The 22,713-nt window shown below is 42.8% G+C and overlaps 1 protein-coding gene across 10 annotated transcripts in view; it reads left to right on the forward strand.

Annotated features, from left to right (window-relative positions):
* Nucleotides 1-315: 315 nt before the first annotated feature.
* Nucleotides 316-22,713, forward strand: part of EVI5L (ecotropic viral integration site 5 like) — a 53,561-nt gene continuing 31,163 nt past the window's right edge. For 2 of the 10 annotated variants that reach the window (XM_048492059.1, XM_048492068.1), the window contains exons 1-8: nucleotides 512-853; nucleotides 13,382-13,606; nucleotides 14,679-14,868; nucleotides 15,926-16,150; nucleotides 18,215-18,289; nucleotides 19,386-19,511; nucleotides 19,785-19,928; nucleotides 21,161-21,250. In XM_048492059.1, coding sequence (XP_048348016.1) covers nucleotides 13,425-13,606; nucleotides 14,679-14,868; nucleotides 15,926-16,150; nucleotides 18,215-18,289; nucleotides 19,386-19,511; nucleotides 19,785-19,928; nucleotides 21,161-21,250 — 1,032 coding nt within the window. In that variant the 5' untranslated portion in view covers nucleotides 512-853; nucleotides 13,382-13,424. Of the gene's footprint in view, nucleotides 445-511; nucleotides 854-3,753; nucleotides 3,881-6,264; nucleotides 6,338-12,453; nucleotides 12,589-13,381; nucleotides 13,607-14,678; nucleotides 14,869-15,925; nucleotides 16,151-18,214; nucleotides 18,290-19,385; nucleotides 19,512-19,784; nucleotides 19,929-21,160; nucleotides 21,251-22,713 lie in introns of those variants that run through there. The other 8 variants (XM_048492061.1, XM_048492063.1, XM_048492065.1 and 5 more) reach the window with 8 other exon arrangements.

Here is a 22,713-nt window from a genome sequence, read left to right on the forward strand (position 1 = left end):
TAAATCTCATGAGTAGCTCATTTTTGCCATTCAGACAGATTCCGGGTGCTACAAAATATGCCCGCAACCAAATAATTGATAACAAAAAGCTCATCCCTCCTCGCCTGCCTGGCTAAAACTGCAGCTCTCCAGTGCTTCGCATCGCTCCCAGGAGCTAGGGGGAAACAAACGCCCCCTTCGCTGCATTTGGCTCTCCGCATTCCTGTCTGTCACCTCTCTTCCACGGCCTATTGGTGAAAACAAGACGCACAGGTTCAATAGCCCCACCCCCTTCCCGGCTTTCTTCTTCCCTCTCTCGCGGGTTTTGTGGCCGCAATTCGCTTCCCTGGGATCTCTCCGGGCTCGCGTCGGCGGCTGCTGGTAGAGGAAAGACGAGGAATCCGGTGCTTGCGTTGTGATTGGAGAATGTACCTCGGTAGGCGGGTAGCGGTTGCGGAATGCCGGGTGAGGCATTGGCCAGTCAGGGGAGAGAGTGTAGGGAAGGGGGCGGGGCTCGCTGCCTGTCAGTCTCCCTCTCGGTCGGTCGAGGCTGCTGCTGCGGGCGGAGGGAGGGAGGGCGGGAAGGAGTCGGCAGCGGTGGTGGCTCCTCCTTCGCCGCCGCCGCCGCCACCCGCAGGAGCTCCATGGCAGCTGCGGCTCCCGGCGTGGGTGCCCCCGCCCTGGTGCATGTGCTGACGGAGCGGGAGGCGGTGGCCACCGAGGCCGGGCCTGGAGGCTCAGGACCCCCGCCGCCCTGAGGAGGAGGAGGAGCCGCGATGGCAGCGCCGGCCGTGCAGGTAGGGGAGGGCTGCTCGCGGGGACCCCCGCAGGTGACCCTCTTTGCACCGGCTTAGCGGCCTGCACGCCGAATAGGGTGAGGAACCGTCTGCAGCCGTGGTGGTGGTGGTGGTGGGGGGGGGGTGTTTGACGGTTCCGCTTCCTGACGCCCCTCCAGCTTGTTCCTGAGGCGGCTCCTTCTTATTCCGCTAGTAATCAATGGGACGTTCCTTTGCGCCTTACGGTGAGGCCCTTCCCTACGGGACTGTTTTCTCCGCATCCCCTGGAGAGTCCCCCAGCCAGGGAGGACCACCTCGCTTGTCTCCTGCTTCTTCCTATGCACAATCCCAGAGTTTCATTTTCCTCTCTGCCCCACCTCTTCTTTGGCATTGCCCAATGCGTTGGAACTTTTGTGTCCTTCCATTTGATGTTGAAAGGCTTTTGGCACTCGAAGCCTTCCTGGTCGGGTTCCTTGTTGTAAAGGCAAGGTAGCCATTGTTTCTTCAGCCTTTTCTCACCTGCATTGTGGAAGGTGTAACAGACTTCCTTCTGTGATATGCCTCTGAAGATGCCAGCCACAGATGCAGGTGAAACGTTAGGAACAAGATCCACCAGACCACGGCCACACAGCCCGGAAAACCCACCAGAACCAGTTTTCTCACCTGCTTCTTAAGAATGAACACTAATATCCCCTCAATCAGGAAGGGAAGCAGTTCCCTTCCCACCCCATCCAGATATGTTGTAATGAGTGCTAATCTGTGGAAGTAGTAAGTGCTCTTCTGCTGTCCACAAACTAATGAGTGGTTTCTTGCTGTTCCCTTTGGCAGACCTCAATTACTACTTATAACACTTTAAGGGGACAAAGTGCTTAGCAACCCTTGTTTATTTCTGTGATGTCTGGTGTTGTCATTCTGATTTTTCAGGTTGGGTACTGGGGCTGAGAGGGCAGTTAGCCTGAGGGCACGCAGCTGCTTGGAGGTTTGAACCCAGGTTTCCAAGATGAGCTAGATCACACTGACTTCAGTGCTTCAGCAGTTCTTGTGTAGACATCCACATCATACGAGAGAAGTTAAATGCCTTGGAGAAAGGGATGCTGTTGACCTGGGGGGAAAGTCGTATATGAACAGCCCCTCTACAATCTCATTTCGCATTGCTGTTCTCTAAGATCAGTGATCATTGGCTTCTTCTCTGTCCAAGGAGAGAACGCATTCTCATTTCTGTCAGAGCTCTTGGTGCTAATGATGGTGATTAGCAGGCTTCTTTGAGGGAGATTTTCTGTGTTTTAGGAGGTGTTATAAGCATCATATGGATTGAAGAAAACAAAATCTTGGCTGCTAGACAGTTTTTGGTGATATTTCCATTAACATTTCAAGATCTGACTTGGTGCATCTGAAAAGTGGTGTCTTATTGGCTAGTTACTACAGCAATACGCTTTTAAAATGGTGCCATTTTTTGTTGAGGTCTGTCACTGCAAGAATTCTTGTTTGTTTTTGATTTAATTTTTTTGTATAGAACAGGGCAAACTGCTTTTCTTAGAAGGATTACCACAGACAGTTGATTTGAATGTTAATTCTGATGTAATTGACCTGCCCCAAATGGTGGATACCGTTAAAGGAAGTGGTTTGCTATGACTATTGTTTTGAGTTCAGTTCTAAGTGGCCCAGTTTATGTTAGCAGAACAATAAATATGAAGCAGAGGGTTGGAATAGTGCTAAGCCTTGGACCCCACGGCCTTGATGGTGTTGCATTGTTACAGCATAAAGGAAGCACTGCTGTTTCAGTTGTCTACATACCATCAAGTACCAGTGAAAAGCTTTTTAGTAATATTAAACATTTGTTTCCCTTAGCTGTGATCCAGTGCTGGCCTAAACAAGGGTAGAACTGTTTCTCCCTCACATGAAGAAAGAATGAATATATGCATGGATGCAAACTCTGCTGGGAGGAGAAAAATCCCACTTGCTGTTCAGTATGATTAACTTTTTAGGAACCAACATGGAGCTACCTACCATTAATAATATTGAAAAATTGTTACTTGCCTTGTTATGTGTGGGTTTTTACTAGAATTTTAGTCAAATGGAACTGTTCGGATGGTCTTGTGTTCCTCTTTTTTAAATAACACAGACTGATAAATTATTATTGCTTTCTAACCTAGGTGATAAGTCTTTAGGATTAGAAGCGAGTGATGGCTTGGAAACACCATCCTTGAAACGCCATTCAGACTTAATATTTAACTTCTTGATGTCAACAGTTAGAAGTCATGTCACAGTTAGACTGAAAATTGAAAGTGATTTCCTCTTTGAAATGTAGTGTACCTTGGGTATAGAGACATTTTAAAAACTAAAAGCCTGTTAAGCTATCTTTGACATTGATGGAGCCCAATGCTGTATGGAGAATACAGGTCAAACTCACCACCACATACACCACTCTTATAATCTCTGTGATGGTGGTCTGTTCTCAGCAGTTGTATGTCTGGTTGTACTTAAGGATGCTGCAGTGGTACTGCTGAGAAGTTCAATTTACGAACTGGTTAACAATTTACGCTTTCTGTAGATTTGACTACAGTGTCCTACTTGAAAGGTTGTTTTATGGAAGTTTAATGCTGTTAGGCATCCTGTCGGAGAGAAGTAATTATGCCTCAAGTTCTTCATAGCTATAGATTACTTTTCTTTCCAATAGTAATTGGTATATTTTACCTTGTATACCTTGTAATCCTTCATGTTTTGTGTTGGACCTAGCAAAGTCCTGTCAATCTGAAAGCGACAATTGACTAGGTAAAGAAACTGATTCTATTTATAATTGAACACCATTTAAAAAGAGCTTAACCTGAAATTCGTGATTATAATTACTGAAAAGGAAGAGCTGGCCAACATTTATTTTGAAGAACACTTTGCATGATAGGGAAAACTATATCCTCAAAACCATTTTGTGATTACTAACAACTGAGAGTACTGCCTAGTGTCAAAATTTATTTTCAAAACATGTTATATATTCTAATAGAATGCTGAGAACTGATGATCTAAAATGAACGTTTTAGAGAAGACTGAAGGCTGAGATTCTCTTTTCAAGTAGAACACTCTGCAGTACTTATAACTGGACTTGGAAGATATTTAACAAAACATGAATGGTATGTGTATTTTCTAGTGATGGACTCACTATGTGATGGAGTAGTTTGAATGCCTTATTATGCTAAGAGTTTGATGTGCAGGCTAGGTTACAGAAGGTATGATCCCCACAGAGTTGAGAAAATTACTTTATTTCATTACTTGCAGCCTTTACTAGTGCCTTTTCTGTTTGCTCCTTCCTGTACCAATCTTGTAGCAACTGCTGTTTATTGCTCAGTAAACTGTGTTTGAAATTGGGCTTCCTGAGACATTTGTAGGTATTGATGTGGAGAGACCACTGCTCATTGGCCATTTTATAGTGTAGTCACTCTATTGCTGGTTGAAACTATCTGCATTGAGCATTGCTTGCCATTTAAAGATTCTTGAAACGTGGATGGGCTTAAATGCTGAACTGCAATGTCTTGGTACACTTAAGAGTGGTCTCTATGGGACAAAGGGGAGATAATTTATGATGGTTTTGTGTCATTACTAGATGAGAAAGAACTGATACGTTATCAACCCCCCTTCCTGTGCAAGCAGAACCCCCCTTCCTGTCCAAGCAGAACCTCTTGTCCAGCTCCAAACAGTGACTTCATTGTATCTATGGAAGGGGAAAAACCGTTATTCTCGTTCCCCACAATGCTTTCATTATGGCATCTCTTGCTTTCTTCCTGCATGTTAGGCACTATCAGTCTGCATTCATAGGATGAAGATGGGAAAAGGGAGGATAGAGTTAAAGCCTGATGAAGATACTCTCTTATACTTCCTTCCCAAGTATACTGCAGTGCACTGCACTGTTCTGTAGAACACAGTCTCTGAAATGGTTACAATCTCACATACTCATTTTGGTTGTTTATGTGGCATAAATGAAAAACAGCTTCTATAAACCTCTGCATGGCTATCTGATCCCCCAAGGAATATGGAATGGTTGTTGGATATAAGCCTGTTTCACCAGGTAATACTGTACTGGTGTGTTTGGTTTTCTGAATATTTGAATTCAGCATTCTGAGGAAGGCACGTTCGAATCACTTTAGAGTTCAAAAATAAATATTGAGATGTGTCTGTAAGACAGGATAAGTTATCATATAGTGGATGTCATTGATATTGACTAGCTTATCAGGTACTTGGTATGGGATTTTGTTGTTTTCTCTAGTAACTGTGGAGGCTCAAATTAAGTTCTTAAGGCAATTTTGTCATAATAATTTTCAGTTGCATTCATTCAGCTTTCCTCAGAGTCCAGGTTGAGGCTTAAAGTCTAGTTCCTGTGGTCCATGCTAGTCCACATACTTACAAGCCCACTTAAATGTATGCTTCTGTGAAAACTGAGTCTGAGCGGGATATGTTTTGGATATTTATGTGATGTCAATAAGCACACTTTTTAAGCTTTTTTTTTTTTGGTAACCCATCCTTTTATTTAAAAAAAAAATTGTATTAGAGTATTATGCAGGAATATACCAGGTGCCTATAGCCATACCACCCTCAACTCTCCCAATCTCATCCGATCATGGATCAGGCATGGGAGATAACCTGAGTATATTTCAGGTCTAGACTTTGTGTGTACCTGATCTGGATAGCCCAGGCTAGCCCAATGTCATCGGATCTTGGTTAATACTTCAGGGCAAGAGATAGCTGTTTCTTGCCTTGAAAACCCTATGGGGTTGCTGTAAGTCATCTGTGATTTGATGACAACAAAACAAGAAAAATACCACTGTTACCTTCCTTTGACTTCTTATATGTATGCTTTTCCAAACTGTGATTTGAACAGTAGTTCTTAGAGGTTATTGAAGATCTTTATATCAAGCCTAATATGCAGCAACAGTGCAGTTATTGTAATTACACTTGTATGTATTGGTGCATTGTATGTATTGGTGGTGTCCACTGTGCACACCACAAGGCATCTAATTGTGATCATGTGCCTTGAGTAAAGTTAGTTGCTATAAAGCTAATAGCCTTTAAGCATGTTTTACATGCTTTAAGCATGTTTTACATGCTTAAACAATTCTAGCTAAAATTTGTCTGTTTAATGCTCAGTATGTGTGCATTCAATATTGAGTTTTATTTTGAGACTATATAGTTAGATGTGATAAATGACAGCAGTTGCTTTTTGCACAACACTTTCAGGAAACCGTTTCCCTTTTCCAAACTGACTGTGTACATATGGCCTCCGACTTTTAGTGTCTTCCCTTTCTAAAACAGCTTCCACATGTAACAGCAATACTTGGGGAAATACCATAAAGTTTGTTATTGATTCAACTTACAAAGCTTAGCCTTGTAGTCTTGATTTGTGTGGAGTGCATCTTAGGTAGATACAGAGAGAGGAGATGTTAGTTTTTCTGCCGTGGGTAGCTTTTCTTGAATCTTAACCTTACAATCCTTGTTTTATTTGTCTCTTTGATATCTGATATAGAATTTGTGCTAACAACTTCATGCTCAAACCTGATCAAACTGATGCTACTACAGATGCAGAGGAGGAGCTGGAGGTCTGCTTTTGATATTTTATGTTAAAGTAGTAAATTTAGGTTCAAGAAGAAAGTAATTGTTGAATCCATTTCATTTGTTTTCCTGTAAAGGGAGGGGTTTTATGGATTCAAATTGTTCAGAAATTTACCTGTAGGTGCCACCTTATTGCATGGCTTTGAGCAGAAACAATCCAAAAGAGGTGGCTGCAGTGGTTTTCCTTTGGTTATAACAATTCCGCTGCAGTTCTTCCAGGTAAACAAGGAAAGAAACAAATGTATTGAGACTGGACTCTGATGCCCCTTGTGATAGAGGTACAGAAGTCCCTTTCCCTGGCTCTTAACTAGGAAATAAATGGGACTAAATGCATTCATCAGTTTAGTCTGTTCAATTGGTTCTAGCAATTCTGGTCTAGTCTTTTGGATTTACTAACTTGAACAAAGTTTTGTTATGTTTATGAATATCTAGGCTTCTACAACAACTGTATAACTAAAAGAACCAAGATTTTCAAACTATCTTTAGTAGAGTTTGGTCTCTTTTCCCTTCTGTGAAAAGGGTGGAAGAGCAGAGCTGTGCTGACTAAGTTTTTGGGAGTTTAATGTGAATGTTTCTTAGTAAAGTACACACTGGCCATTTATGCTCATGTGGCCTCCTTCAGTTTGAGCATATATTTGGGTTTGATTCTTGGTTGTGCACATGTTTCTCCTTGTTGGCAGTCATCTCGCCCTCAGATCAGAGAATCCTTGTGATTTCCAATAGCTGTTTAAGTGTGACCTGTTTTCTCCCTTTGCAGGGAAAGTGAAGGAGTTCATTATATGTTAAGTTTTCCTTGGGTTTTCTTGCTCCTCCCTGCCTTCCCTTGCAGTAGCTTCTTCCTCTCTTCAGACCACCATTTCAGGATGATCACAAGGGCTTCTCTTTTTATTTTCATGGTAAAGGTCTACTGCTGGAATGGTGAACAAAGCGAAATTGACACACCTGGGTTTGTTGAAAAATCTCTTCCTGATCTTCCTTATCTCCCCCCTCCCTGCCCACCAGCTACTTCTACCTTCTTTCTTCCCTCCCTCCCCTCATGCAGGACAAGTTTTTATTGCTTGGCATGGCAGGGTCCTTTTTCTTAACAGCCACCTAGTTTAATTGAGACAGATCTGCTAACTAACATTAGAACAAAGATGGCAACAACAAAAAAGGCAGCAGGTAGCATAGAAACTACAAGGAGGCGGGCAAAATGGCAGATTAGCTTAATTTGGGACACCTCGTGTGAAGTAAACCTGTGTAAACAAAAAACATGGGTTAAAAAGAGTGGTGTAAACATGGGACCCCACTGCAAAGCAAAGTTAGAGAATCGATTGATTCTCAACTGTTGGGTAAGTAGTGCATGCTTAAATGGTCACTATGACTGGCAGGTGATCCTCTTTTTGGGTGGGGGAAGCAGAGCCAACCATTTGGGATGGAGAAGTTGTGACATACTTGTGGTTGCTTTCCTATGCTGTAGTTTTTCTGTTTTGGTTTGCAGGGAGGGCTTTGTCCTGGCTTTCTCACTTATACCAAAGAAAGATGAATACTTAAGAACTTGGAGTTGGGGGCCAAGGGAACTTCACCTAGGCCGTTTCCGCACGGCCGTAAGGGCGCCTCCACGCCGGCAGGAATTCCGCCGGCGTGGAGGCGGAGGCTGTTCGCATGCAGGCATGCGGACGGCCTCTGGAGAGGCCGGCAGACGGCAGGCGGCTCCGCATGGAGCCGCCTCTTCCCCCCTTCCCTTTCCCATGTACCTCTCGTGTCACGGTCCTGCTGGCCTCCTCACCCCCTCCCACGCTGCCCTCCGACCTCCAGGGGTCGGAGGACAGCGAGGGAGGGACTTAGGAGGCCAGCAGGACGGCGACACGAGAGGTACATGGGAAAGGGAAGGGGAAACAGCGTGTTCCCGGTGGCGCGGTTCGCACCGCGCCACCAGGAAGACGCTTTCCCCTCAACAACAACCCTTTAAAGGGTTGTTGTTTAGGGCGGCCTGACGCCGCCCTGGGGGAGGGGGAGCGCAGTCAGGTCGGCACTGCTGCGTTGCAGCAGCGCCGCCTGTGCGAACGGCGGCCTGGGGGCGGCGTTTTTACCACCCCCAGGCCGTCGTTTTTGGCCCGTGCGGAAAGGGCCCTAGTTATTTTTTCTTGGCTGGTATAGCAATAATTTTCTAACATCAGTTAAGGTTAGAAGAAGTTTAAATATATTTTTTCATAGCTTCTAGTGTTTAACGTTCAAGATAACAGAGCAGACAGCTTTTCCTGAGCTGGTGGACAGCAGCAAATATTTGTACTTATGCATAATGCATGTTATTGTGGAAAATATAAAGCCATATATGGACATGTTGTGCTAATTGTACAATGCCTAAATCACATATCTTTGTACTGATGCCTTTTCCAGACTTATTTTCCTTTAGGAACAGTTCTACTATGTTGCAGAAGCATTTTGTAAGCTGCTTTGAGATTCCTTACAGGAGAGAAGGTTCATTAAAAGTGTGACTCCCTCACCTAACATGGTATTATTATTATTATTTATTATTACTTAAACTTTTAAACCGCCCCATCCCCGAAAGGCTCTGGGCGGTGTACAACACAAAAATATAAATACAGTTAAATAAATTACTAAAACCATTTAAAACAACAATAACAGTAAAAGAGGCGTCCGCCAACCCCAATTTTAAAATTCTCCCCGGGAAAAGAGAGGGGGAGGTGGCGAGCCATGTTAGATGGAAGGCCCAGGTGTAGAATCAGCTAGGGGCCAAACTGGGGGGGGGCACCATTCAGCGGCTGGACCCTCCAAAGGCCCGGCGGAACAACTCCGTTTTACAGGCCCTGCGGAATTCGTTAAGGTCCCGCAGGGCCCGAACAGCCGGAGGAAGGCTGTTCCACCAGGCCGGGGCCAGAGCCGTAAAGGCCCTGGCCCGTGTGGAGGCCAGCTGCATCATTGAGGGGCCAGGGACCACCAATAGATTGGCCTCCGCAGAACGAAGAGGCCGTGCCGGGACATACGGGGTATAGCTCATTCTGTCACTTCACATTCATATTATCAGTTCATTCTGCATCATATTTCAGATCTTGGTTCCAATCCACAAGAAACTCACAGCGTAGCTAAGCAAGAAGTGAACTATTGTTCCCTTCCTTTCCACACAACAGACACCCTAGGTGGAGCTGAGAGAGTTCTAAGAGAACTGTGACGAGCCCAAGGTCAAGCTTCATGTGGAGGAGCAGGCAAACAAACCCCGTTTACCAGTTAAGAGTCAGCTGCTCATGTGCAGGAGTGGAGTTCTGCAGATTAGAGCCTACTACTCTTTACCACTACATCACAATAGGGGATTAATACAGGGGAACTTGGGGGGGGGTTCAATATTTCACTTGCATCCTGCCATGGTACAGTCCACTCTGCCACCTGATTCTGCTGCATGTGTTGACTAGGCCTGAGTTGCTAGAAGCTGTTTGGCTGTGGCCAGGAGCTGTTTCCATAGATCATGTTGCACCACTTCATAAAAGAGCAAATATTTATGGTAAAGGTTCTGCTGCCTTTTTCATTCAACCTTGCATGCAAGGTGACTTGCTCACCAATCCCCTTTTCCACCACTTTCATTAATATATTGACCTTGGCTGAAAGAGAGTAGCTAATAGGAAATTGTAGAAAATGATGAAACAAAGCCTTGAGACCAGTATTTTGTTGAAATAACCTTGGTTATTGGTTCATAAAATTCGACAGTCCTCATATTTACATCAAAAACTGCCACTAGTCTACCAATTACTGACATGACAATATGTCAGTAATTGGTAAACTAGTGGCAGTTTTTGATATAAATATGAGGACTGTCGAATTTTATGAACCAACTTCATAAGTATTTGGAAGGACTACAGTGTAGCTGTGCTGCAAATATTATGCAAGTTGGTTTGATGGAACTCTAAAAATTCAAAAGGCTGAAGCAGTGTCTCAGTTTGTCAAGACGGAGTCTTAATAGCACTAGGAAGCATGAGTATTTTGGGAGTAATGTGCATCCTTCATGCTATAACTGTTAGGAAAAAAATCAATTTTTAAGTGTAGGATTTTTACAGTTCTTTCCAAAAATGTTAGAAGAGCAGAATAAATAGGTAAACCCCTTAAGGAAATATTTATATCTCTTGGAAAAGGCAAGTTAATTTAGCCCTAAAATCTTTTATAAAGCAATTTAGTCAACAGGCAGCCCAATCCGGAGCCCTGGGGTGGCCAGGGGTGGCACTGCTACAGTGCCATCCTGCCATCTTGAGAGGGCTTTTCAGTGGCATGGGGAGGCAAAAAACAAAAAAGCGTCCCTGCCTCCCCAAAACCCTCCATTGGGCTTAGAGGGGTTACACCACCCAAAAAGGTGGTCTAAGTCCAAGCCCTGAGCACTGGGGTCCTGGGAGCCAATCCTGGGGTGGAAGCCAACTAACATCAGCTCCACCCTGGCTACGCCTCAAGAACAGAGGTGTACTGGAAATAAATGGCACCTGGGGCAACCCTTCCCCACACATGCCCCCTGCCCACCCCCACAAGTTTACCTGTTGCCTGAATAAGGGAAGCTTCGAGGTGGAGAAATCCGGGAGGGCAAGAGCGGCAGCCATCCTGCTTCTGCTGCTGCTGCTCCTATGCCACCTGCTGCGCCTGGGCACCCTGCCTGCCCGCCCGCCCGCCCGCCGCCTCCCCTCCCCACTCACTGGCTGCCTTGTGGCCACTAGGGCCACCCCGGGCCATCCAATCTGGTGCAGAGCTCACGGGGAGGAGCCCCGGATGCTCAGCCCAGTGCAGGGGGATGTCCTCTGCCCAAGAGGGTAGGCAGTGTGATCCTCCCACCAAGGGTGTGAGGGGGGAGTGATTTTGCACCCCCCTTGTGATCAGAAGAGTGGCACACAGGGTCATGTGACCCCCACATGTCCCTCTGGCAGATACTCCACTGCTCAAGAACAATCCCGCTACGCTGGTAGAGCTGCCTGGGGCACAGGGGTACTGATGCAGCACTCTGTTCCAATACCCCACCCCTTCAGATTGGACCATAAAAGAAGACTGTGACAGAAAAACTTTGAATTTTTTTTTACAGCCAAGGACATTCCCTTAATTATTTGTCAGCTATTAATAGCTACGTTGGTTGTGTGTTAGCACTCTGAAAAATTGCAGTATGAAGAGCAGAGTCAAATCAAAGTTAATCTAACTTTTGTATTCAGATCTGACATGGTTTGAAAAAGTCTAGCAATGTCTTTAAAAGTTTGTTCTTGTCTTGAGCTTCAACTTTGGTTAACAATTCAACTGCTATATTTTGCAGAGCCAGGAATTATGATCTTTGGACTGTCTTTGAAATGTTCAGTTAAAATGTGTTTAGGGTTAAAATCCTCTTGTCCCCAAATTTACATCTGCATGTTGTCAATTTGTTACGTGGATGGTAGTCTGTTCTCTTAACAAAAGGTTGGGATTGGCTGCTAAGTATCTAGTATGTTCTTGGAGCTATGAAATACAATTAATTAAACCTCTTCTGATATTCTTCATAGCTTTTACAACCTGTTCCTCAGGTTGATCAAGCATGGTGGTCTCTGCCCATACTATGTATCTTGGCTGTTAGCTTATGTCCTCTGTCAGAAATGAAGATTCAAGAAGCATTAATAATCAGAAAAAGCAGCCCTGACCTGAGTTTGTCCTATCTCAGAGGATAAGGAGGGTTGACCCTGGTGAGTGTGTCGATGGGAAACCTCCACGAAATGGCAGAGTCACTACACAGAGGCAGCCAATGGCAAACCACCTCTGAATGTCTCTTGCCTTGAAAACCCCGTGGGGTGACCATATGCCCTCTGTGACTTGACAGCAAAAAAAAAAAAGCTGTGATCATTCTGCCTTTATTATCTGTGACTGAGAAAATACTTGGATGTTTGCGTTATAGCCCTTTCAGAAAGCCTGTGTTGTTGTGTCTTAAGTCCTGCTTGGAAGATAGTGCTACATGATTTCTGAATTCCAAAATCAAGAGACTGAGATTTTCAGTATTTCTAAAGCTTGAATCCTGAGCCTTGTTTCTGCCTGCGTAGCACTTTCTTCCATTGTGAAGGCGGTCATCTGCAGCAGAGCAAGTTCCTTCAGCTCTTCACACAAGACCAATGTCTTTCAGTTAGCTGAGGAGTACCTATACTGGAGGAACACCATCCACAGTGGAGGACCATCTCAACAATGGGCAAAGAGAGATGGAAGCTGAAAGAAGACGTAGAATTCAACCCTAAATATATTGAGCCATAATACATATTTTGTAAGTTTGGTATCTGTCTGGATTGAAGCGTCGTTAATAGGAATTAGTATACCTGAAACAATCCCACATAAAAAGATGTTATTGCAGCCACTTTCCTGTTTTTGATTCTCTGTCACCATGTCAAGTCTTATCTATTCAGAGGTCTTGACAGAAATCAGTGGTGATTTGATAGGTTTCTAAGTTGGGTAGGTACACAGTACAGAAAAGCTGGTGTAGTGCTAGTGTCTCTTGGGTTCTTAACATTCCCTAAAGAGAATGAGGGCTACCAGGCATCAGTTTTCCATCTGAGGTAGAAGAGCTCTCCTTGACTTAAACCAAAAACATACGCCAAAAGGAATTATGTGAATATGATGTTGGAGAAAAGAACCTGAGGTAGACTTGAGTATTCGGTTTGTGGTGGGACTGACTGTATAGCTGTCGATGGGATTTTGTTGCAAAAGTAGAAATTTATGGCATCTTTGTTTTATCTTGTGCATTTGTGAGGCTCAGTGGCTAAAATACTGGGCTGGATGAAGCCCAGGTTCAGATTCCCCTTGACTCTTCTACTCGAAAGGACTGCTGGGAGATTGAAGTCTTCTTAGAGTTCTGTGGAAGAACAGTAGAAGAACAATCAAATCCTTTCTTACTTTTTAGTGTGTTTATGTCCTGTTTTACCTCCCGAAGTATCTTGCTGGCTGTTATAAACAATGCTGGTCTAGATGAGTCTCTCTGACCCGTTAAGAAAGTGAGTGGATGAGTGCAGTACAGAAAAGAAATAGGGGATTATTTTGAAATCTTTATTGCCTCTTATTAGGTGATACTTTGACCTTCTTGAAAACCCATTTTGAGGACTCTGAATGAATACCCCCACTACTCTCAGACTTTCTGAGATGGCAAGTCCAGCCATCAGCCCAGACTCTTCCTCCCATGATGCACTCTCTTCTGTTAACTCAATGCCTGCGTGCTCCCCCACGTCAGATTGTGAGAATCTGAGCCCAGACGAGCTGGAGCTACTAGCAAAGCTGGAAGAACAAAACAGGTGAGAGATGAGCCGAGTTCCAGTATTGTTTTATCACAGATTCAGGCCAATAGGTAATATGTGGACTATATTGACCGAGTTGGGTATAGTTTTGCTATATGCCGTACCTAGGATGGTATATCTGAAAAGAATAGTATATGTAATCTACATTCTGACGGTACTTTATACTGTAGGAAGCCTGTTTTAATATTAAATTGACACTAGTAACTACAGTCATGTCCAGAAGGTGAAGTTGCTTGATGGGCTGACAGGTACAGGGGGTAGAAATTGAGTTCCTGCTAGACTTTCCCAAAAGACTTAATCCAGTGAGTCCATATGATCAAGATTGTATATTTGATGTTTGTTATGTTATGACCTATGATTACAACCTTAAATTTGATTTTTCCCAAAATATGATGAAGCTATATTAGCATATCTCATTTAAAAAGTATCTGATGAGGAAAGTCTACTCGAAGGCAGCCAAGATTCCACATATGCACTTAACTGTGGAATTTGGGGTCATTGGTAATACCGTTGATTTAATGTGTAATAGTATTTTTCCGGCCCTCTAGCAAGTTTTATTTACATGTCAATTTTGTTGTAGCTGCTTGAGCTGTAAGCAGCAAAGTGAGAAGTAGGTGAACAGTCAGTAATAGTTTGTCCATGGGTAAGCAGGACTCCTTATCTGAAGAATTCTACTATGATGTAATTAGTGCACAAGGTTTCTTTGGTTTTTTATATTTATCTATGACTTAAGCTTATGCAGAACAATTTGGCAGGGGAATCATACTAAAATAGCTTGTAAAAGCAATAGAAGCCAGTTTGCCTCAATTTTCTCATCTGCTGGTTGAATGTAAATGCTCTCTTCTAAAGAGAGAACTTAAATTAGGAATGGAGAATCCAAGCAGTTTGCAAGAGCATCTTGCAACATCTTTGCCACACTTTCCTAAAGACTCTTATACATTCTTGGAGAGACCCATTTTGGTGACAGTTTGAAGAACTTAAATGAAACTAGGCAAGCACTGGTCTGCGCTTGAAATACAATATATTTGCATTGATAGGAGTGCTACTAACTGTGGTTGTCATCTTCCAGGCTTCTTGAGGCAGATTCCAAATCTATGCGTTCCATGAATGGTTCTCGCAGGAACAGTGGGTCCTCCTTAGTCTCCAGTTCTTCTGCCTCTTCCAATTTGAGCCATCTTGAGGAGGATACTTGGATCTTGTGGGGACGAATTGTCAATGAATGGGAAGAATGGCGAAAAAAGAAGGAAAAGCTGCTGAGGGTGAGGAACATGGGCATCTTTGGAGACTAGTATATTCCCTCTCCCATGGTTGAATGCACCTCCTGTAATCTTTTTTTCATCTCTGTATCTCTGCATCGCAGTAATAGCCAGTCTTAACAATGACTTTCTCTGCACAAGTTGCTTAAAACATTCCAAGAATTTTTTTTTAAAAAAAAACCCTTTGCCACAATGTTTGTCTGCACTCACGCCCTCTAAACATTTAATAGCTGGCATTTATCCTTATCCTTCATTTTTTGGCTTCATAGCTTTGTTTCTTCATTGATATGTGTCCAAAAACAAAACAAAAATGAGGTGAGGTATTGAGCAATGAGACAGGGGCTTGGAAAATGGGGAAACAAGGAAATGGGGCAAGGGAAAAACCTGAGCAATGGACAGGGGCTTGGAAAATGATCTGGCGTTTTGGTGAGAAATTTGAAACATTTCAAGTTTGACTGCACTGTAAGGGAAACCAGCTCAGAAAAAGTGTTTCAGATATGACAGATTTTTTTAAAAAAAATCCAAAATCAAAGGTGGGGGGGGGGGGGCAGTGCAAAACTCCACGGAGGAAACATTTTATTTTCTGCCTGAAAATGTTGTAAATGGTATGTGCAGAAAAGGCCAATGTGGGGAATTTAAAAAGCAGGCAATATTAGAATGTGTGCCTTTGTTGAGGGGTTAATAGTGGAAGAAAAGGAAATGTGGTTCACAGAAAAATGTGGTGCAGTAAGTGTGTAGAAGTGAAGAACTAGGTGGAATACAGAAATCCAGTCACAACTGCTAGCTGGTTAAAGTACCAAAGGCTTCTGCACCTAAAGTAGAAGTTTTTTAGGTTTCTAGAAGAATATCTGAAACATATGCAAGAAAGTCCAGATTCAGGGGTTCTTTGGCATCAGCATGTTGGGTTAATGTGGAACTGATTGTGTAATTTCTGGCCAACACTCCAGCTCATGTCAGAGATTTAAAATTGGCATTTTTCTTGGGTGTACGAAGTATGAAAAGGACTTGAGCGGTGGAACAGCCCCATAATGACCTTTTGTCATGTTTTATCTTTCCTTAGGAGCTGATAAGAAAAGGAATCCCCCACCACTTCCGAGCCATTGTTTGGCAACTTCTGTGCAGTGCCACAGATATGCCTGTAAAGAATCAGTATTCAGAACTACTGAAAATGTCCTCTCCTTGTGAGAAACTGATCAGAAGGGACATTGCCAGGACATACCCTGAGCATGAGTTCTTCAAGGGCCAGGACAGCCTGGGCCAAGAAGTTCTCTTCAATGTCATGAAGGCAAGTAGCCATTCCTGATGAACTTTTGGTGGCAGTTATTATTTATCCAAACAACATTTTAAAATTAAAGGGCTTTTCCTGAATTTGTGTTTCAATTTCTGGTCATCTTTCTGATTGCTGCTGTTCTTCTTAACGCTGATCTTGATATGACTGTTGGTATTTCCTTGGTGGACAAGAATGGTCATGTATTGGAAAATGACTTGGAGATGTTATTAAAACCACACAATTGTCTGCTTTGAGTGGTGAGTGGGGAAGTAGAAGGGTAACTTATTTGAATAATGATCAAATAATAACGGAAATTACGGAAAAAACAGGGAGTTGCAGAGACTGAAAACATGAATGAGGTGCCACTTTAAATGCTTATCATTTCAATCTGGTGAAAGCGAGGGGGGGTCGCAAGGAGGAGCAGTGGTTGGACTCTTCCATTCCCCTCCTCCCTTCTGTCGCTGCCATTCACTCCAGCTCACCATTGGTTGGGATTGGGTCTCGGCCATGCTTTTGCCTGGTGATTGGGTGAATGTCAGCAGCAGACCACAGAGAGGACAGAATAGAGCTGTCATAAATTACTGAGGGGCAGAAGGGGCATGGCCTTTGGATAATTTTGTATGGCCCATAAATGATGTTATAAATATCCAAATGACCCTTGGCAGAAAAAAGGTTCCCCACCCCTGCTCTAAAGGCAAGGAGTATTCTCTCTAGCCTGAGGTGTTGAAATGAGTTCAGGGTTCTGTTTTGCAGAAATGTTGTGGTTTGTACAACTGTGCCTTGAGATCTACAGACTTAAGTTGACTTTAGAGCAGTAGTATATTTTGCCTTGTACTACACAGATGCAAACTTGAGTTTGCCAGCAAGTGTATCCAGCTAGTATTGCATGTAGGAGACCTATGGTATCTCAGAATGTTCATGTAAAATGTAGGAATCACTCTAAATTCCTTGGAAGGATAGATTACATGGTGAAATAAACAGACTGTACCTGGAGCTGCAACTCATCTCAGCTCCTTATAAAATATGTGGGGAAAAAACTCTTGAACTGTGTTTAGTGCATTGGTGTTCTGTGCTTTCCCCCCCTAATTCATGAAAACTGGTTCCTTTAAAGAAACATTTTAATGGCAGTGCTGTTCCTCTTCTAATAGTATGTGTGTATGCATAGTTACTCTGGTCTAACATGTTTTAAATCAGTATTCATTTATTGGAGTAACTGTTCATAACATCACACTGTGACTTGGTGATTTTTATTTATGTTAATGTGGACTGTTATGCAACAGCCTCCATTGAGTATGGTCTCAATTACAACTGAATGGAAATGTAATGTTTTTGCACAGAAAGCACCTCTTGCTGCAACTAAGATATTACTGAAGGCGTAGCGGTTCAGGGTCTGCATGCCTTCATCTTCTTTTATGCTATAAATATATATGGGATATAAAGTTGTCAGTTCTGCAGAAATAGCCTGTAAAGCTATTTCTTTCAGTTGTTTACCTTTCAGTTGTCATAGCCTTCAAGTGTAACAAGACAGTGTTAAGGTGGTAAGCTGCATTCCATTGCTCAGTTCCTCTTCCTTATTTGTTACTTCCAATTCTAAGAGCGAAAAACTTGATTTCTTGTAGGTGGTAGAGATAAACTTCATGTCTGTTCTCAGCCTTGAAAAAGGTCTCATGTCCCAGCTGAATTAATTCCTGAATGTCATAACTTTGCCCAATTATGCCTACCCTAGGCCACATGGGAACTACAGTACTTTTCCTTTTGCTATGCTTCCATCCATATCAGTTAAATTTTCCTTGAAATGCTTTCCTTCCATTAGTGTAAACAGGACTTTAGTCCATCTAAGGCTGTATACTTCTGCCCATCCTTCTGTCATAGCACTACACCAAAGGCCTAGTGTGGTTTATGATTTCTGCATTTTTTTTGATGTGCCACTTTCTTATTTGATACTTCTGTAGTATTGAGTTGACTTCAGAGTGGTTGAGCTGCATGATGGTACCTCACACTGTTCTCTTCATGGGTAGGTGTGAGTTCTATGTAGTACTGAGCTAGATGTTCTTTTGCTTAAGATTCTGTCTCTTTCAGGCATACTCTCTAGTGGACCGTGAGGTTGGATACTGCCAGGGCAGTGCATTTATCGTTGGACTGCTTTTGATGCAGGTTTGTGTAACGCAAAGTCAAATGTCTTTGCAACCAAATTTCGAATCCCACCCCTCCCTCCAAAATTCTGAACTAGTTGTATTCCTTGTAAGATACTCAACATAAATCTGTTAGTTATCTGTGTATGGCTATTAGTGCTTTCTTAAGTGGTAACAGATTTTATGTATTGCTTTGGTAAAAAAATACTTGTGGTAGTATTCTTCGGATGCACTAAAGCTTTTTATATTTTCAAATGGTTTTTACTGAAGGTAATATTAGAAAAATTCCCTAGATATGTATGGTACCTATGAATTTGACTATTCATCCTGTTGTAGCACTGAATTCTATGGACCTGGCTTTTTTCTTGCCTAGGAGTATAGCTTGTAAGAACATTAAATGTACAATTTATATTTCCTTGAACTTGAAAGGAAATATCAGCTAGGCCTTTCAAAGGGTCTCTTCAGAATCTGTTAATCACTGTTTTACGCTCACATTTTGTGTAAATATGTTTATAGAATTTGGAAATGAGAGTGTAATTACAATATGAGTTGATTACTTTAAACTGAACTATGATATTGTATACCTGCCAATATAAAATAGATAATTGATGTGGGAGAGGCACAGTGTGGAAAATTCATTATTGTTATGCCGCTGCAAAAAAGGCCAGCACTAGTTTGAGTAACAATAGATTTACTTTGCCATGACAAGTAATGTTTCTTTTAACAGGCTAATGCAGGGGTAGGGAACCTGCGGCTCTCCAGATGTTCAGGAACTACAATTCCCATCAGCCCCTACCAGCATGGCCAATTGGCCATGCTGACAGAGGCTGATGGGAATTGTAGTTCCTGAACATCTGGAGAGCCGCAGGTTCCCTACCCCTGGGCTAATAGAAGTTTGTTTGTATTGTGTATGTAGCTTGAAACAGTAGCATTTTAAATAGTCAGGATACTTTTTTGCTCACTTTTGTCATATGATGATTGTTATAATCTCTATTGAATTCATAGCTGGATCTTAATGTAAAGCATCTTCAGAGTTTGGTTCTTGGTACAGAAGAATTTTGCTTTTATCCTTGAGTGGGCTTTGTTGAAGCTGATGCAGCTATCTTATCTGACTCTAGATGCCGGAGGAAGAGGCTTTTTGTGTGTTTGTACGGCTGATGCAGGAGTACAGATTACGAGAGCTGTTCAAACCCACCATGGCTGAGCTGGGTCTCTGCATCTACCAGTTTGAGTACATGCTTCAGGTAATAGAATACAGATCTGAAAGAAATTCAGAAGTCTAGGAATGCTGTCAGTTGCTTATATTAGATACTCATTTTGTGTATAATTTCACTTGCCTCTTAGAAATGCTGAAGGCTAAAGTTATAAGAGCATGTTGCTTTCGGGAGAAGTTAGGGGTGCCAGTTTTTATAACTTCCCTTTAGAAGTCTCCTTGGCCAACACTTTGGATTCTCAGTATGTTGGAGGGAGATGAGAACCTTTTGTGATTGTAAGGGTTGTGTCCTGTGCCGTTTCAGGAGCAGCTGCCTGAACTGAACATCCACTTCCGCTCCCAGAGCTTCTTGACATCTATGTATGCTTCATCTTGGTTTCTCACACTCTTCCTCACCACCTTTCCACTACCTGTGGCCACTCGAGTGTTTGATATCTTCATGTATGAGGTAAAGTTTGATCTAAGCCTGGGAAGTAAGGCACAAAGTGGGAGAAAGGAGCAGGGCCTTTTTAGTTGACCTTTTTAGCATATGATTTCACACAGTGATCATCTAGTTACTCTGAAGGGCCAAACAAAATATAGGGTAGAGGCTGAAGCTCTTACCTGCAACCTCCTCGCAGCACTGGTATTCAGAGGTTTGCTGCCTCTGAAGATGGAGACTCCCTTCAGTCACCGTGGCTGTTGATAGACCTCTCCTCCATGAATCTGTGCCTCTTTTTTAAGGCTATCTATGCTAGTGGCCCTTCACTGCCTCCATTAGCAGTGAATTCCATTGTTAACTTCCACAGTTTACTAATTGAGTAAAGAGGCATTTCCTTTTCCCTGTCCTGAACCTATTTGGCTACAATTTCATTGACTGCCCCTGTGATATAGTATTCTGCTTGAAATTGTATTGTATATGCAGGAGTTATTGTTTAATCCTGTCTTACATAAAAGTCTCCATATTGCACATTCTAAACCAGTAAAAGGATTTAACTCATTACAATAGAGAAAATATTTTTCAGACGCTCCCCCAAACTTCTATTTTTCCATTGCAAAAACTGAGGCAAAGTTAGGGGAAGAGAATAGGGATTGAAGTGGGAAAATAGTGGGTTTTTCCTGTTTTAATCCAGGTCTTCTCTGCTCATTACATTAGCAGATTTTGCATAGAAGAATAAGTGATACTTACAATAGAATAATTTCCTAACAATACATAGTGTAAAATGGTACATGTGTCTATAGGCAATGGCAAAAATATTTTCACTTTTATTGGAAAACAGATTTCCTCTCAATTCCAATCTGCTGTTAAATAAATGGTTCTGTGAGCAGGAAGTCGGCAGAAATAACTATTAAAAATTGCATGAGTAGGGCAGATTCCAGGGCAGATCACTCTGGTGCTATAAATTACTCTGGCAGCAGTCAATGATGCTTCTCCAGATCTGCTAGCTGGCCAAGTGGATTCCCAGAGCTGCCTGTCAGATGAGCTGTCTGATGAAGCAGACTCTCCCTGGATTGTGTGCGCAGTTGGATAAGTGACTTTGTGGGAGAAGCCAATTATCCTTCCTTCCTTTATGGGGGAACCTCAAGCCTCATTTGCTTTCTGTTTTAGGATAGGAAATGTCTGCTCAGTAGCATCTGCTCAAAATCTATTAAACACCCTTTGGGCTGGAGTCCATCTTAAACTCCTCTGACTTCTTATAGGGATTGGAGATCATCTTCCGTGTCGGGATGGCTCTTCTGCAATTCAATCAGGCTGAACTTGTGCAGCTGGACATGGAGGGGATGTCACAGGTCAGCTGTACAGGTGCACTGTGGGACTGGAGGTAGACTTATTAAATGTTACGAGAAACAAATGTTCAGTTTCTGCTTCAAACTTCTGCACTATAGTGGAGGTGAGTGGAGGGAGAATGAAAATCCAGGCTGGTTGAGATCTGGCCTTGGAATGTAATACATTTTTCAAAGTAATTTATTCCTAGTTGATCTCTGAAGGCAAAGGGTCATTTCCCAAATGATCATGTTTTGTTTTAAGTCTGACTCTTATTTGTTTGATTCTCGTTTTGGCTCTATTCGTGTTGAGGTTCTTTCATCCTTGGTTTTACCACCATAGTTTGGGAAGCACCCTTTCCACCTAACCCCAAGCGTTGGGAACTTGAAGAGACATTCTCAGTCCTTGCCTATTGGATTTTTATTTTTCTGGTTTGAGAAAGATTTGGATGTGTCTCCATCATTATGTGGTTGAATGTAACTATTATACCTGCTAATGCTGCAGTCTGACTACCAGGTCCACCAGGCATCCACAAATTGTATTTGAACTTGATAGCCAACTAGTATTTTCTTCTAACCAGTTGCAAAAGCCAGTCCTCCCATAATATTACCTAGAACAAGATTATTTCTAGATCAGACCCTATACCAGTCATGGCAAACCTTTTTGAGACCAAGTGCCCAAACTGCAACCCAAAACCCACTTATTTATCGCAAAGCGCCAACACGGCAATTTAACCTGAATACTGAGGTTTTAGTTTAGAAAAAATGGTTGGCTCCAAGGTGTGCGTTACTCAGGAGTAAGCTTGGTGGTAGTCATTGGCTTTGCTTTGAAGCAACCATGCAACTCTTCGAACGGGTGAATCACGACCCTAGGAGGGTTTACTCAGAAGCAAGCCTCATTGCCAGCAACTAAGCTCACTCCTAGGTAAAGGATCACACTTTAGTTCTTTGCATGAAAATCAGTGGGGTTTAACAGCGCTTAACAGGGTTACCTACACTGCTTCCCCAAAACTAGGTCTTAGGATTAATGCTAATAATCGAGCCCAGCGGCCCAGGCCAGCCTAGATGTGTGTGTTGGGGGGGGGGGGCGATTTCCCCCCCACATGATGAACTCTGTTTGTGTGTGCCCACAGAGAGGGCTCTGAGTGCCACCTCTGGCACCCGTGCCATAGGTTCGCCATCACTGCCCTATACCAATTGTGCTAATAAGAAGGAAAGCCATTATTTAAACTTTAAAGAATTAAGATTTCTATCTTCATTGCTTACATATTTACTTGGAACAAGCTCACTGAACCAGTAGGACTTGCTTCTAAGTAAATATGTTTAATGATCTGACTGACATACCCAGCTATTGGATATGATAACACTATTTAGTAGAAATCAGTCATTGAGCTGTGCATGTAAGTAAAACTGGCTAAAATCCCACAACAGAGATACAAGAGGTCAGAGGTGTGATTCACCCCCTTCCCCACTGGAGTGTCCTGTCCCAA

The sequence above is a fragment of the Sphaerodactylus townsendi genome, linkage group LG03, assembly GCF_021028975.2.
Source record: "Sphaerodactylus townsendi isolate TG3544 linkage group LG03, MPM_Stown_v2.3, whole genome shotgun sequence".
In the NCBI taxonomy this organism is placed as follows: domain Eukaryota; kingdom Metazoa; phylum Chordata; class Lepidosauria; order Squamata; family Sphaerodactylidae; genus Sphaerodactylus; species Sphaerodactylus townsendi.